This window comes from Salvelinus sp. IW2-2015, linkage group LG4p (assembly GCF_002910315.2).
Source record: "Salvelinus sp. IW2-2015 linkage group LG4p, ASM291031v2, whole genome shotgun sequence".
NCBI classification, from domain to species: domain Eukaryota; kingdom Metazoa; phylum Chordata; class Actinopteri; order Salmoniformes; family Salmonidae; genus Salvelinus; species Salvelinus sp. IW2-2015.
In genome coordinates, this window is record NC_036841.1 from 18,290,754 (window position 1) to 18,306,926 (window position 16,173).

Here is a 16,173-nt window from a genome sequence, read left to right on the forward strand (position 1 = left end):
AGAGAATATGGAGGGAGGGAAAGAGGAGACAGAGTACTGTACAATGCAAATATATACACAGAGGCAGAATACAATGAAAGGACCAGGTAGTTCCTATGTGAATTAGAGGCCTCATTAAACATGACACTCGCACTGAACCAAATTCAATGCCATACAACATACAAACACATGCAGGCGCACACACACATGACCACTTCTTACTTTCACAAAGTGGGACAAAACTGTTCCATGAGCCATCTTTCTGACACTCGATCTGAAAGTGCTCCAGTTCCTCTCCATCCTTTCAGAGAGAGAGAAAAGAGAGAGAGAGAGGAAACATACAATTGATCAACAAAATATAGCATTTTTCAAACAGCTAAAACAGCTTTTTCCTGCATCACTATGCATAGTTCTATGTAAAAAAATTGTTTATATACACTGCTCAAAAAAAATAAAGGGAACACTTAAACAACACAATGTAACTCCAAGTCAATCACACTTCTGTGAAATCAAACTGTCCACTTAGGAAGCAACACTGACTGACAATAAATTTCACATGCTGTTGTGCAAATGGAATAGACAAAAGGTGGAAATTATAGGCAATTAGCAAGACACCCCCAATAAAGGAGTGATTCTGCAGGTGGTGACCACAGACCACTTCTCAGTTCCTATGCTTCCTGGCTGATGTTTTGGTCACTTTTGAATGCTGGCGGTGCTTTCACTCTAGTGGTAGCATGAGACGGAGTCTACAACCCACACAAGTGGCTCAGGTAGTGCAGCTCATCCAGGATGGCACATCAATGCGAGCTGTGGCAAGAAGGTTTGCTGTGTCTGTCAGCGTAGTGTCCAGAGCATGGAGGCGCTACCAGGAGACAGGCCAGTACATCAGGAGACGTGGAGGAGGCCGTAGGAGGGCAACAACCCAGCAGCAGGACCGCTACCTCCGCCTTTGTGCAAGGAGGAGCACTGCCAGAGCCCTGCAAAATGACCTCCAGCAGGCCACAAATGTGCATATAATATGTGGACAACTATTAATACCAGGGTGTCTGGCTAGACTGTAAACTCTCCTTCCAGACTCATATTAAGCATCTCCAATCCAAAATTAAATCTAGAATCGGCTTCCTATTTCGCAACAAAGCCTCCTTCACTCATGCTGCCAAACATAACCTCGTAAAACTGACTATCCTACCGATCCTTGACCTGTATGCTCTCGTTGGCTGGTCCTCACTACATATTCGTCGCCAAACCCACTGGCTCCAGGTCATCTGTAAGTCTTTGCTAGGTAAAGCTCTGCCTTATCTCAGCTCACTGGTCACCATAGCAACACCCACCCGTAGCACACGCTCCAGCAGGTATATTTCACTGGTCATCCCCAAAGCCAACACCTCCTTTCACCGCCTTTCCTTCCAGATCTCTGCTGCCAATGACTGGAATTTGGAGACGTATATCTCCCTCACTAACTTTAAAGCATCAGCTGTTAGAGCAACTTACTGATCGCTGCAGCTGTACACAGCCCATCTTTAAATAGCCCATCCAACCAACTACCTACCTCGTCCCATATTTGTTTTTTTGCTCTTTTGCACACCAGTATTTCTACTTGCACATCTATCACTCCAGTGTTAATTGCTAAATTGTAATTACTTCGCCACTATGGCCTATTTATTGCCTTACCTCCTTACTTAATTTGCACACAGTGTATACAGATGTTTCTATTGTGTTATTGACTGTATGTGTGTTGATCCCATGTGTAACTCTGTGTTGTTGTTTTTGTCACACTGCTTTGCTTTATCTTGGCCAGGTCGCAGTTGTAAATGAGAACTTGTTCTCAACTGGCYTACCTRGTTAAATAAAGGTGAAATAAAAAATAAATAAAYACACTCGTATCCATGGACCGGTTTGTACATAAAACATTCTCCATTCAGACTGCAAAGGATACAGTTTCCTCCTTAACCTGATTTAAAGGCAAGAAGGCCAGTGTGTTGTGTACCGTGTTCAGCCAATCAGGTTTTCACCCCTGGTCTGATAAAAGTTGTCCTTACTGAACAGTTTTTAATGACATGTATTGGATTTGTTGGCATGAACTCATTTACAGAATATTATTCATAGTTTCACAGAAAGTGAAATTATAAAGTAGAATTCATATATTCTTTCACTCCAGATGCAATTCATGTAATGATTATTTGAAAAGGTCTCTCTCTCCCTTTCTCAACTATGCAAGGATAATAAACGGAGAATAGCAGCAGCTTAAAAATGGGGGTGGGGTGGGGACAATGCAAAGAGTCCAGGTAGCCAGTTGATTAGTTGTTCAGTAGTGTTATGGCTTGGGAGTAGAAGCTGAAACCTTTTGGACCTAGACTTGTGCTCCCGTTACCGCGCAGTAGCAGAGAGAACAGTCTATGACTAGGGCGGCTGGAGTCTTTGGCAAATTGTTGGGCCTTGCTCTGACACCGCCTGGTATAGAGTTTCTGGACGGCAGGAAGCTTGTCCCCAGTGATGTACTGGGCCGTACGCACTGCCCTCTGTAGTGCCTTGCGGTCGGAGGCCGAGCAGTTGCCATACCAGGTGGTGATGTTCTCGATTGCATCATCTGTGGATCTGTTGGTGTGGTTGGAAATTGGAGTGGGTCTAGGGTTTCTGGGATAATGGTGTTGATGTGAGCCATGACCAGCCTTTCAAAGCAATTCATGCCTACAGACGTGAGTGCTAGTCATTTAGGCAGGTTACCTTGGTGTTCTGTAAAAAATTGTAAACTTAATCAATATGTGGATGATACTACTATTTTTAAACGTCAAATCCATATCAATCCAAAATGACAAAGTATTTAAATGCGGGAACACGTTCGATTGGAGAACCATCTGTGAACATGTAGTTCATCTGAAACATTATTACGAGAGATTAAAAACATGTATTTAGTTTTGCCAGTATAAAGACAAAGTTTAAAATCTGCAAGGGATTCCTGTATAGCTATAAAATCTAACTGTAATTTTGACAAAGCCAGATCAACAGTCGGGGTGATAGCATGTATAATAGTATCATACGCATATAAACTCATCAAAAAAAGAAATATCCCTTTTTCAGGACCCTGTCTTTCATAGATAATTCGTAAAAATCCAAATAACTTCACAAATCTTCATTGTAAAGGGTTTAAACACCGTTTCCCATGCTTCAATTAATGAACATGCACCTGTGGAACGGTCATTAAGACACTAACAGCTTACAGACAGTAGGCAATTAACATCAGAGTTATGAAAACTTAGGACACTAAAGAGGCCTTTCTACTGACTCTGAAAAACACCAAAAGAAAGATGCCCAGGTTCCCTGCTCATCTGCGTGAACATGCCTTAGGCATGCTGCAAGGAGGCACGAGGACTGCAGATGTGGCCAAGGCAATAAATTGCAATGTCGTAACTGTGAGACGCCTAAGTGTTAGGTGAAAATGATCTGTTAATTGAATGATTAGAATGTTCCGCCCTGAAACATATAATTGTATGGAATTGATTGGAATGTATAAAATCAGAATCAATAAATGTGTAGTCTAGTCAGAATTAGGGTAAAGACAATATGTCTTTCTGGTATTTTAAACACAGACTGTCTGAGCTTGGTGCCGACCTGACTAGAGATTTGGGAGAGAACAGGGAGTACGTGTCTAGGACAAGGTCACTAATCTCTGTCGGCTGGGTAGTGAGACAGTGTGTGCGTAGCAGGACATTGTGTGCGTCTGTTTGTGTGTATGTGTGTGTGTCTGTTTGAGTGTATGGTTGTGTGAATGTGTGGGCATGAGAAGTCAGTATAAAATGTATTGTTTTTTATTTTCGAACGTTCCCGTGAATAAACCTTTTTAACTATTTTAGCTGGGCCTCCGTCTGTTTCATTCGACCAGGATCTTACAAATTCTAGTTTGCAGACTGAGTAATATAATTAAATTGGGTTATGTACCTGGAGAACATAATTCTCCTAACACTAAGACAGTGCTACAGGGAGACAGTATGGATAGCTGATCATCCTCGCAGTGGCAGACCACATGTAACAACACCTGCACAGGATCGGTACATCCAAACATCACACCTGAGAGACAGGTAMAGGACGTCAACAACAACTGCCCGAGTTACACCAGGAACACACAATCCCTCCATCAGTGCTCAGACTGTCCGCAATAGGCTGAGAGGGCTTGTTGGCCTGTTGTAAGGCAGGTCCTCACCAGACATCACCGGCAACAACGTCGCCTATGGGCACAAACCCACCATCGCTGGACCAGACAGGACTGGCAAAAAGTGCTCTTCACTGACGAGTCGCGTTTTTTGTCTCACCAGGGGTGATGGTCGGATTTGCGTTTATTGTCGAAGGAATGAGCATTACACCGAGGCCTGCACTCTGGAGTGGGATCGATTTGGAGGTGGAGGGTCCGTCATGGTCTGGGGTGGTGTGTCACAGCATTATCGGACTGAGCTTGTTGTCATTTCAGGCAATCTCAACGCTGTGCGTTACAGGGAAGACATCCTCCTCCCTCATGTGGTACCCTTCCTGCAGGCTCATCCTGACATGACCCTCCAGCATGACAATGCCACCTGCTCGTTCTGTGCGTGATTTCCTTCAAGACAGGAATGTCAGTGTTCTGCCATGGCCAGCGAAGAGCCCAGATCTCAATCCCATTGAGCACGTCTGGGACCTGTTGGATCAGAGGGTGAGGGTTAGGGACATTCCCCCCCCAGAAATGTCTGGGAACTTGCAGGTGCCTTGGTGGAAGAGTGGGGTAACATCTCATAGCAATAACTGCCAAATCTGGTGCAGTCCACGAGGAGGAGATGCACTGCAGTACTTACTACACTAGATATTGACTTACTTTTGATTTTGATCCCTCTTTGTTCAGGGACACATTATTCCATTTCTGTTAGTCACATGTCTGTGGAACTTCTTCAGTTTATGTCTTAGTTGTTGAGTCTTGTTATGTTCATACAAGTATTTACACATGTTAAGTTTTCTGAAAATAAACGCAGTTGACAGTGAGGACGTTTCTTTTTTTGCTGAGTTTAGATTAAGTTTACGATTTTTTTTACAGATTGACCAATGGTGATTATATAAATAGTGAAGAAATCGACCACTGTGGTACACCTTTATGTACTTCTTGAAATTCAGACCTAACCCCATCAATCACGATGGCCTGAGTTCTGTAACTTACTGTAACGGTTCTGTAACGACAGACGCTGGAAGACGAGAAGCAAGTACAGGGTGTGGATTTAATAATAAATAGGCATGAAACAAAACAAGAAGAGCGTCTGGACGGGAGAAACAGCATCAATGCTGACTCGGGAATGAGCGTAACGATGGTGGCAAGTGTGCGTAATGAGTGAACTGGTGGCCTTGAGCGTGGGAGAGGGGGAGCGGGAGCAGACGTGACACTAAGATAATCGTGAAACTACAAACAGGTGTCAGAACTCAGGCCTTTCGAGGACAACTTCTTCTATTAAATAGCATGATCAACAGTATCAAAAGCTTTTGACAGGTTCACAAACAAAGCAGCGCATTTCATTTTAGTGCCTAAAGCATTGAGAAAATCATTAAGACCTAAAGTGGTTGCTGTAATAGTGCTATGCTAAGGCCTAAAACCAGATTGGTTTACATTCTAAATACATTTCTCAGATAATTAAGGAGCAAAGTTGTACATTTACCAAGGATTCAAAAATCTTAGCAAGACAAGGAAGCCTAGAAATGGGGCGATAATTATTACGATCAATACTATCCCTGCCCTTATGGAGTGACAGCACAGTGCKTATTTCCATACTTTTGAAATATTTCTTTATAACATTGTTAAATACAAAATATGGGTTATTGAGCCAACATTGATGGGCACTACACACTTAAGCAGACCGGGATCCAATTGGTTACACCCTGTGGATTTTTTGCTGTCTATTGCTAGCAAAGGATCCAGTGCTTCTTTTTCTGTCAATGTGATGGAAATTGTTATGTTTGTGATTTTCTAATAACCAATTTCTGTGTTCATGCAAATGACTGATTGAACGAATCCTCACTATCAGTATCTGCAATTTGGCAGTATGCCCAGAACCTTGTTTTGAGAAAGGGATATCTCAGTTTCAAGGTCTCAGCTTAGAGAGAAAAAGCCTTGTGAGGTATTGGTCTGTCACACGCATGACCCTGTATTGGTCGGTCACATGGATGAAGCCAATGTTAATGATGAATTAATTATGAATGATGAATAAGCTAAATCCTGGAAATATAACTTGTCTGTATATAAGAGAACTAACGGGACTGCCCCGGGAATTGCTCCTGATCGACATGTGTACTTGGTGCATTGAGTTGGTTGGAACCTCTCCACCATGCTGATAATAAAGAATGATTCATTTAAGATTGACTTCGAATGTCCCTATGTAGAATTTCCACAACAATAGTCTTAAAGAAAAGCTTTGCCTGTGATTTCTCTGACCATTCAGCAGGTTTCCCCTATCAGCATCCAGCCCAATATCATTGTGAATAGGCTTAGAAGGTCTTTCAAAGAGAGAGCCCACTGAAATAAAATGGTGATTAAATGCACCAATGATGGCATTTTTTCACCGTAACGAGACCATTGTCTTAATTAATTTCTGGTGGCAGAGAGGAGGAAGTCAATCCCTTCAGGGATTTAACAGTTTCCAGAATTTAGCCGGGTTCTCATTACAATCCGAAAGAGCGGTTACATAGTAATCAGATTCAGCCTTTCTGATTTGTGACTCACAACCTGGATTCGGTCTCATGTAGCAAAATGTGAAGTGGTGTTTTTGACATTGGATAAAAGTAGAGACTCAGAGCTACAAAATGGTAAAACATACACTGCATTTGAGGAACAATGGGAAAGTAATTCTGCTTTGAAAGTTGATCACCTTGTAAACTCACTTTTGAAAAAATCGCCTTTGAATGTTTTGCTATCGAGTGAAGAGATCTTCTTTGTCTACACCCATTCAGCATTGTTCACACCCTCTTAAGCTTTAGCCCCACCCATCTCGGAGCGCTCTCGGAGCGCACACTTGATGCTCTGGCCGATGATTTGTTTACCTCYGGACAACATGAAAACAGCCTAACCAGCTCGGCTGGCAACAATTTCATTATGCTTTTTTGCAGACGTTTACTGACACCAGCCATATTCAACGGGTGATGTACACAAGTCATGTAACGTTAGCTAACAAGCCAGCCAGCTAACGTTAGATAGTTAAAGTTCTTGATGATCTGATAGTTCTTGATTTAGGTGCACTCTTACTGGCAGCAACATCCTTGCCTGTGAAGCCCTTTTTGTGCAAAGCAATTATGACGGCACGTGTTTCCTTGCAGGTAACCATGGTTGACAGAGGAAGAACAATGATTCCACGCTCCACCCTCCTTTTGAAGCTTCCAGTCTGTTATTCAAACTCAATCAGCATGACAGAGTGATCTCCAGCCCTGTCCTCGTCAACACTCACACCTGTGTTAACGAGAGAATCACTGACATGATGTCAGCTGGTCCTTTTGTGGCAAGGCTGAAATGCAGTGGAAATATTTTTGGGGGATTCAGTTAATTTGCACGGCAAAGAGGGACTTGAATGAATTGCAATTCATCTTATCACTCTTCAAACATTCTGGAGTATATGCAAATTGCCATCATAGAAACTGAGGCAGCAGACTTTGTGAAAATTAATATTTGTGTCCTTCTCAAAACTTTTGGCCAAGACTGTATACTGTATTTTATACCATCTATTGCATCTTTCCTATGCCACTCGGTCATCGCTCATCCATATATCTCATTCCATCCCTTTAGATTTGTGTGTATTAGGTAGTTGTTGTTGAATTGTTAAATTACTTGTTAGATATTACTGCACTGTCGGAACTAGAAGCACAAGCATTTCGCTACACTTGCATTAACTTCTTATGGCTGAAGGGGCAGTATTGAGTAGCTTGGATGAAAGGTGCACAGAGGTGCCCATATTAAACGGCCTGCTCCTCATTCCCAGTTGCTAATATATGCATATTATTATTCATATTGGATAGAAAACACTCTGAAGTTTCTAAAACTGTTTGAATTATGTCTGTGAGTATAACAGAACTCACATGGCAGGCAAAAACCTGAGAAGTTCCACTTCCTGTTTGTATTTTTTCTGGGGGTGCCAATTTTCAACCAAGTTCTCATTGAAATCAMAGAGAGATATTGATGAGTTTTCACTTCCTCAATAGAACTTTGTCTGATGAATCTAATGTAAAGGGGTGCCGAAGGAGACAAGAATTAGTGAGCTYTGGCAGGAGGTGATCACGCATTGAACACGCGCGTTCACGTGAGAGTCAGCTCCGTTCCATCGGTCAAGTCGATGAAATTCTCCGGTTGGAACGTTATTCAAGATGTATGTTAACAACATTCTAAAGATTGATTCAGTACATCGTTTGACATGTTTCTACTGACTGTAACGGAACTTTTGGACATTAAGCGCTTTGGCTTTGGCGTTTGGTAAACATGTCCAAAGTAGCTAATTTGACATAAATAACGGACATTAACGAACAAATCAAGCATTTATTGTGGACCTGGGATTCCTAGGACTGCATTCTGATGAATTCATCAAAGGTAAGGAAACATTTATCATGTATTTTCTGGTTTCTGTTGAGTCCAACATGGCGGCTAATTTGGCTATTGTTCTGAGCTCCGTCTCAGATTATTGCATGGTTTATTTTTCCGTAAAGTTTTTTTGAAATCTGACACAGTGGTTGCATTAAGGAGAGGTATATCTATAATTCCATGTGTATAACTTGAATTATCATCTATATTTATGATGAGTATCTTTGTTGAAACGATGTGGCTATGCACAGTCACTTGATGTTTTTGCAACTAGTGAATCTAACGCGTCAATGTAAACTCAGGTTTTTGATATAAATATGAACTTAATCAAACAAAACATGCATGTATTGTGTAACATTAAGTCCTATGAGTGTCATCTGATGAAAATAATCAAAGGTTAGTGATTCATTTTCTCTATTTCTGGTTTTTGTGAAAGCTATATTTCGCTGGGAAAATGGCTGTGCTTATTGTGGTTTTGTGGTGATCTAACATAATCGTTTGTAGTGCTTTCCCTGAAAAACATATTTGAAATCGGACACTTTGGTGGGATTAACAACAAGATTACCTTTAAAATGATATAAAACAAATCTATGTTTGAGGAATTTTAATTATGAGATTTCTGCTTTTTGAATTTGGCGCCCTGGACTTTCACTCGCTGTAGTCATATCAAACCGGTAGTGGGATGGCAGCCATAAAACGTTAACATCTGCTAGCCATGTGTATGTGACCAATAAAATTTGATTTGATTTTTCTAGCTAAGATTCTTGAATCCTTGGTAAATGTACAACATTGCTCTTTCTTATCTGAGAAATGTATTTTGAATGAAAACCAATCAGGTTTTAGGCTTTAGTATAGCACTATGACAGCAACCACTTTAGTTGTTAGTGATCTTGTCAATGCTTTAGACACTAAAATCAAATGTGTTGCTTTGTTTTTGGACCTGTTAAAAGTTGTTGATACTGTTGCTCATGCTATCTTATTGTCCTGAGATGGTTTGGGATGAGTTGGAGTGAAGGAAAAGCAGCCAACAGGTGCGCAGCATATGTGGGAACTGCTTCAAGACTGTTGGAAAAGCATTCCAGGTGAAGCTGGTTGAGAGAATGCCAAGAGTGTGCAAAGCTATCATCAAGGCAAAAGGTGGCTACTTTGAAGAATCTAATCTTTTTTGGTTACTACATGATTCCATGTGTTATTTCATAGTTTTGATGTATTCACTATTATTATATCATGTAGAAAATAGTACAAATAAAGAAAAACCCTTGAATGAGTTGGTGTGACCCAACTTTTGACTGGTACTGTCAAACATGCAGATTGCTATCTTTAAGAGTGTAGTTTTTCTCACCATGGTGACTGGGTGGTTGCCAGATGGTCATCCCTTCATATAAATAAAGAGTATTGTTACAGTGGAGAACAAGACTTTAACAAGAGTGTATGGTCCCAACCTGTCTGTCAGTCTCACCCTTATCAGTCTGTATCCTGGGTCACAGGATACCAGGACGTGGTCTTTGAAGGAGTACTGGATCTGGACCGGATCCAGCTGGCCATAGAGGGGCTTCACAGGGACGCGACACTGACTCTTTCCTGAAAACAAATAGGATACAGGCTAGATAATCAGACCAGGAAACATTTTTTGTTGTTGCTTACAACGGACTTCATTAATTCATTGATTATTTAAGATATTGAAGTTTTATAATTTCCGTTGTTGTATTCTACTTGTATTGCGTGCGTGTTCACTTTCACATGTTTTGTTGGGGTGGCTAGACCAAAACCATCAGTGAAGTGGTATTTTTTTCTCAGAAATCCTGGTTGGATGAATTTTCTGCTTATCCTCTCTAGTACTCTAGGAATGCTCTGGAAAACCATGGAATTTTGTGAAAGTTACCTGAATTTGAGAAAACACAGAGGGCTCTATCTAGGCTAGAACGATAAAAGGTTCCCCTTATGGCAGGGCTGCCCAATTCCGGTCCTGGAGAGCAGAAAAATACTTCTGTTTTTTGTTTCTACCTGGTAGTTAATTGCACTCACCTGGTGTCCCAGGTCTGAATCAGTCCCTGATTAGAAGGAGAGGATGAAAACCAAAAGTGTTTCGGCMCTCCAGAATCGGAATTGGGCAGCCTTGCCCTATGGGGAATGGCCGAAAAACCCTCTGAGTGTACCGAATGTACGTAATGCCTATCCCAACCCTTTTAGATTTACATAAATAACAAGTATGGGCTGCTGGTTGGTTGTGAGAAGTCATGGGCACTGGTCCAAAATAGAGCACTATATGCCTTCTTCCTTCACACAAATGAAGACATTCAACAGAGTTAAAAAAGTGGACACAAGGACATATGAATATTTACAGTGAGGCTGACCTGAAGAGGTGTAGGAGAGCCTCCAGCCGATGTTCTCTCCAGAGTTATCACTGTGGAAGAACACCTGGACCTTGTTGCTCTCTGTCTGGATCCTGCCTGGTGGCCGGCCACCACAGAACGGACCATACTCCTTCTCTCCAGCCTGGATCTGCAGGTCAAACACACCACCACTTCATCATCATCATCATCATCATCATCATCATTTATACAGTGCTTTTCAAAGAATCTCAAAGCGCTTCAAAGCACACAAAAAATACACGTCATTTAGAAAAACAACATCACGACATCATGAGATGGACAGTCATTAGAAGGTTCATGCCTTGAGTGGTCATCTGAGGGAGGTGGTCAAGCGGGGAGAGAAAGTCCGGATGCAAGGCAGGAAGCATGGTCTCATCAAGGTGTCTCACTTTTATCATGACCATCATCATAGTCGTCATCACTACAATCATCATCATGACTACAATCATTACTGTCATGGTCATTGATCCTCCTCCTCATCTCATTATTACACAACCCCATGACCAAATATCCTACACAAACCCTTCCAAAGAAACACTCATACAGTAATTCAATCAGCTTTGGCTTGCGGTCACTCCCTCCCAAATCTCCTTCAGTTTAAGTTGATTAATTGTGTGCATGATGCGAGGCGACATTGACTGGCTTGGTTGTAAAATCTAAGCGTTCCAGATTTTCCAAAGCTGTGGCTGAGGGTGATTGTGGGAAAGCCCAATGTGACCCTGTCTGACTGGCCATGGTCTGGCCTAGCCTGGTTGGTTATTCTTGGCGAATGGTATAACAGCTTTTAGGAGCAGAGCAGAGCGTCCGTCCGTCCGTCCGTCCGTCTGTCTGTCTGTGCTGCCCACTGATGCTGTAAAATTGGTCGGGATTTTATCTCCTACATTTTCTGAATGGTTTGGCTAAATTGGCTCACATATACTGTATACAGATCAGTGGGTCAACAAATGTATGTTAATTGCCTTCACATAGTAATTAAATGATAACAAACTGTGGTAGTGAATGGCTGTTGTTTACAGATAAATGATGTACCTAAATCTTAGTTTGAATGTTTGGTATGACCAGTTCAGTTCAGTATATCTTCATTGTCCCAGAAGTGCAATTTGAGTTAAATATAAAAAGGCAGGTATAAATAACACAATATAAAACCATATAATGCTACAACATTGGAAAAGTGCAAGTACGATAAGCAGTAGTGTAAAGTACTTAAGTCGTTTTTTGGGGTATCTGTACTTTACTATTTCGATTTTGAGCATTTTTATTTTTACTTCACTCGTTTCCTTCCTTTTTACTCCATACATTTTCCCTGACACCCAAAAGTACTTTTTACATTTTTAATGCTTAGCAGGACAGGAAAATTGTGCAATTCACGCACTAATCAAGAGAACATCCCTGGTAATCCCTATTGCCACTGATCTGGCGAACTAACAGACTCACAAAACACAGATTCTTTGCTTGTAAACTATGTCTGAGTGTTGGAGTGTGCACCTGGCTATCCATAAATTAAAAAGATTTGCTTAATATAAGGAATTTGAAATGATTTCTACTTTTACTTTTCATACTTAAGTATATTTAAAACTAAAAACTTTTAGAATTTTAGTCAAGTTGTACTTTACTGGGTGACTTTCACTCGAGTCATTATCTATTAAGGTATCTTTACTTTTACTCAAGTATGACAATTGGGTACTTTTTCCACCACTGACGATAAGTGCAAAATGCAAGTAGTGCAAATGTACAAAGGCCAAAAGTCAATCAAGCAAGGTTAATCACACTTTAGAATTCACTGCAGCTATTGCCTTGGGGATCAAAGATGCTTGAGCTTTAGCAGTCTTAAGCATGGGTACGCTGTACCGTCTCCCGAAGGACGAAGCTAACAGTTCAAACTCACAGTACTGAGGGTACGATTGAGAAGCCAAAAGAGAGGAAGCCTTGTGGCTGACGTGCTACTTGTATAGCTCAGCGAGGGCTAATTGTGGCACCGCTGTGATCCTACTGCAGATTTTGACCATATTTAGTAACTTGGATTTGCATCTAAGGTTAAGGTTAGAGAATCAACATATCTTGGCAAAGGGTTGGGTAGTAACAGATGACATGTAACGTGGATTACATCTCATTTAGATTACGTAATCCAAATACACAAAAGTAGTAACAGTAATTTATGTTTGTATTTGTATGTATTAGGGATCCCCATTAGCTGCTGCCTTCCTGGGGTCCAAACACATGAAGGCATTTACATCACACAAAACAAAACATAAAATAGTACATAATATACCACTACATATCTACAATACAAAATGTATAATACCACCATACAACAATATTACAATGCACTTGTGTGCAGTGGTGGATAAAGTACCCAATTGTCATAATTGAGTAAAAGTAAACATACCTTAATAGAAAATGACTCAGGGTGAAAGTCACCCAGTAAAATAGTAAAAGTCTACAAGTATTTGGTTTTAAATATAATTTAGTATCAAAAGTAAATTGCTGAAATATACTTAAGTATCAAAAGTAGAAGTATAAATGATTTCAAATGACCTAAAAAGCAAACCAGACTGCAATATTTTCTTGTTTTTTTAGCCAGGTGCATACTCCAACACTCAGACATAATTTATAAAACGAAGCATGTGTGTTTAGTGAGTCTGCCAGATCAGAGGCAATAGGGATGACCAGGGATATTCTCTTGATAAGTGCATGAATTTAAATCGTCGCACGACGATTTCCTGTCGTGCGAAGCACAAGTACTTTTGGGTGTCAGATAAAATATATGGAGTAAAAAGTACATTATTTTCCTTAGGAATGTGGTGAAGTAAAAGTAAAAGTTGTCAAAAAATATAAATAGTAAAGTGCAGATTACCCCCCAAAAACAACTTAAGTAAAAATACTTTAAAGTACTGCTTAAGTACTTTACACCACTGCGTGTGCTAGCATTTGTGTGCGTATGCGTGTCTGTACCTGTGTGTGTGTGTCTCCTCACAGAACCCGCTGTACCATAAGGTGTAATTTTATCTGTTTTTGAAATCTGATTCTACTGCTTGCACCGGTTACCTGATGTGGAATAGAGTTCCATGTAGTCATGGCTCGATGTAGAACTATGCACCTCCCATAGTCTGTTTTGGACTTGGGGATTGTGAAGAGACCTCTGGTGGCATGTCTTGTGGTGTATGCATGGGTGTCCGAGCTATACATTAGTAGTTTAAACAGACAGCTTGGTGCATTCAGTATGTCAAGACTTCTTAATTTTCCTAAGTCCCCCTTTGTGGCACCTGACCACACGACTGAATAGTAGTCCAGGTGCGGCAAAACTAGGGCCTGTAGGACCTGCTTTGTTGATAGTGTTGTTAAGGAGTAATCAGATCAGATACTTAAGTGTTCTGAGCCACACAGGTCGGAAGTCACGTTTCAGTGGGAATGGAAGCGTTTCTATTTGAAATCTCCAAAACGGAAAAATTTGCTCTCCTTGCTTACTTCCCACAGAAACTTTTTAACCAAATAAGTCAGACCCCCCCACTTACTGAATCATCTCACATTAACAGGATTTTTTTGTTGAAAGGACATTTATGATTAGTCAACACAGCTCCATCCTGTTCACTTCTCAAGCACTAGGATGAAACGCATGACACATCAGCTGCTTACTAAACTAACCCTAGTTTCAGTAGAAACGAGTACACCAAAATCTGTGTTTCTGCAAACTTTGCATAGTATTTGCATAATTGATCATCCAACTCATGAAATTATTTGATTTATAATTTCAATTGAAGTCTGTCCTATCAGAATGTTATGTTAGAAACAAATCAAAATGTACTTCTAACATGATTCGTAAACAACAGGTATAGACTAACAGAGAAATGCTTACTTACAAGTCCTTTTCAAAATATGCAGAGTGACTTGAGATAGGGCTTTTGCTTTGCCAGCATCCCGGAGTCACCTCATCACTGTTGACGTTGAGACTGGTGTTTTGCGGGTACTATTTAATGAAGCTGCCAGTTGAGGACTTGTGAGGCGTCTGTTTCTCAAACAAGACACTCTAATGTACTTGTCCTCTTGCTCAGTTGTGCACGGGGGCCTCCCACTCTTTCTATTCTGGTTAGGGACAGTTTTCTCTGTTCAGTGAAGGGAGTGGCACACAGCGGTGTACCAGATCTTCAGTTTCTTGGCGATTTCTTACATGGAATAGCCTTCCTTTCTCAGAACAAGAATATACTGAAGAGTTTCAGAAGAAAGTTCTTTGTTTCTGGCCATTTTGAGCCTGTAATCAAACCCACAAATGCTGATGCTCCAGATACTCAACTAGTCTAAAGGCGGACAGTTTTATTACTTCTTTAATCAGAACAACAGTTTTTCAGCTGTGCTAACATAATTGCAAAAGGGTTTTATAATGATCAATTAGCCTTTTAAAGTGATAAACTTGGATTAGCTAACACAACGTGCCATTGGAACACAGGAGCGATTGTTGCTGATAATGGGCCTCTGTACGCCTACAGTGGTTCCTCCTTTAAAAGTTGCATCATACTGCGGCACACCCTGCGTGCTGCTGCAGCATTCTGTGGCACATCATTTAATTCTCAGCCATTTCTTCTGTTACTGCAAGTTATTGCTAGTTTGACCACCAGAGGGCATCTGAGAAGCATTTGATAGTATTCCGTATTGGCATGACCAGAGAATTTAAAACCTTTTTTGTAATAACATAGTATATGGGATTGATTAAGAAATTTGGCTTAATTAATTTTATTAATATTATAGCATTTCAATCGAGGACATCACTCGCTCATCGATCGCTAGACCATAAATAGTCAGATATATATAAGTCAGTTTCAATTTTTTCCCTACTTTTTCATTAAGCAGACATAAGCACAGTTACCACCATCGAGGTGCGGATGTTTACTTTCTACATCCGCCGTGGAGCCCAGTTTCATAATATAACCATATTTCCCAGCATGTCTGTCTATTTCGCCAAATATCTCGCAAATAATATATTTACAATTTTTTCAAGTCGGGTGTAACCAGTGTGAAATGGCTAGCCTGTTAGCGGGGTGCGCGCTAATAGCGTTTCAATCGGTGACGTCACTCGCTCTGAGACCTGGAAGTAGTTGTTCCCCTTGCTCTGCAAGGGCCGTGGCTTTTGTGGAGCGATGGGTAACGATACTTTGAGGGTGGCTTTTATCTGTGTGTAGAGGGTCCCTGGTTCGAGCCCAGGTAGGGGCGAGTAGAGGGACGGAAGCAAAACTGTTACACGGGCACTATTTTAAATCAGGAGAA

General features: G+C 40.9%; 1 protein-coding gene across 3 annotated transcripts in view; it reads right to left on the reverse strand.

Moving 5' to 3' along the window:
- Positions 1–16,173, reverse strand: part of masp1 (MBL associated serine protease 1) — a 55,140-nt gene that overhangs the window by 13,273 nt on the left and 25,694 nt on the right. For all 3 annotated transcript variants that reach the window (XM_023982730.1, XM_023982729.1, XM_070438561.1), the window contains exons 6-8: positions 10,900–11,047; positions 10,005–10,126; positions 202–280 (exon numbers count right to left, since the gene is read on the reverse strand). In XM_023982730.1, the coding sequence (XP_023838498.1) occupies positions 202–280; positions 10,005–10,126; positions 10,900–11,047 (349 nt within the window). The remainder of the gene's footprint in view (positions 1–201; positions 281–10,004; positions 10,127–10,899; positions 11,048–16,173) is intronic.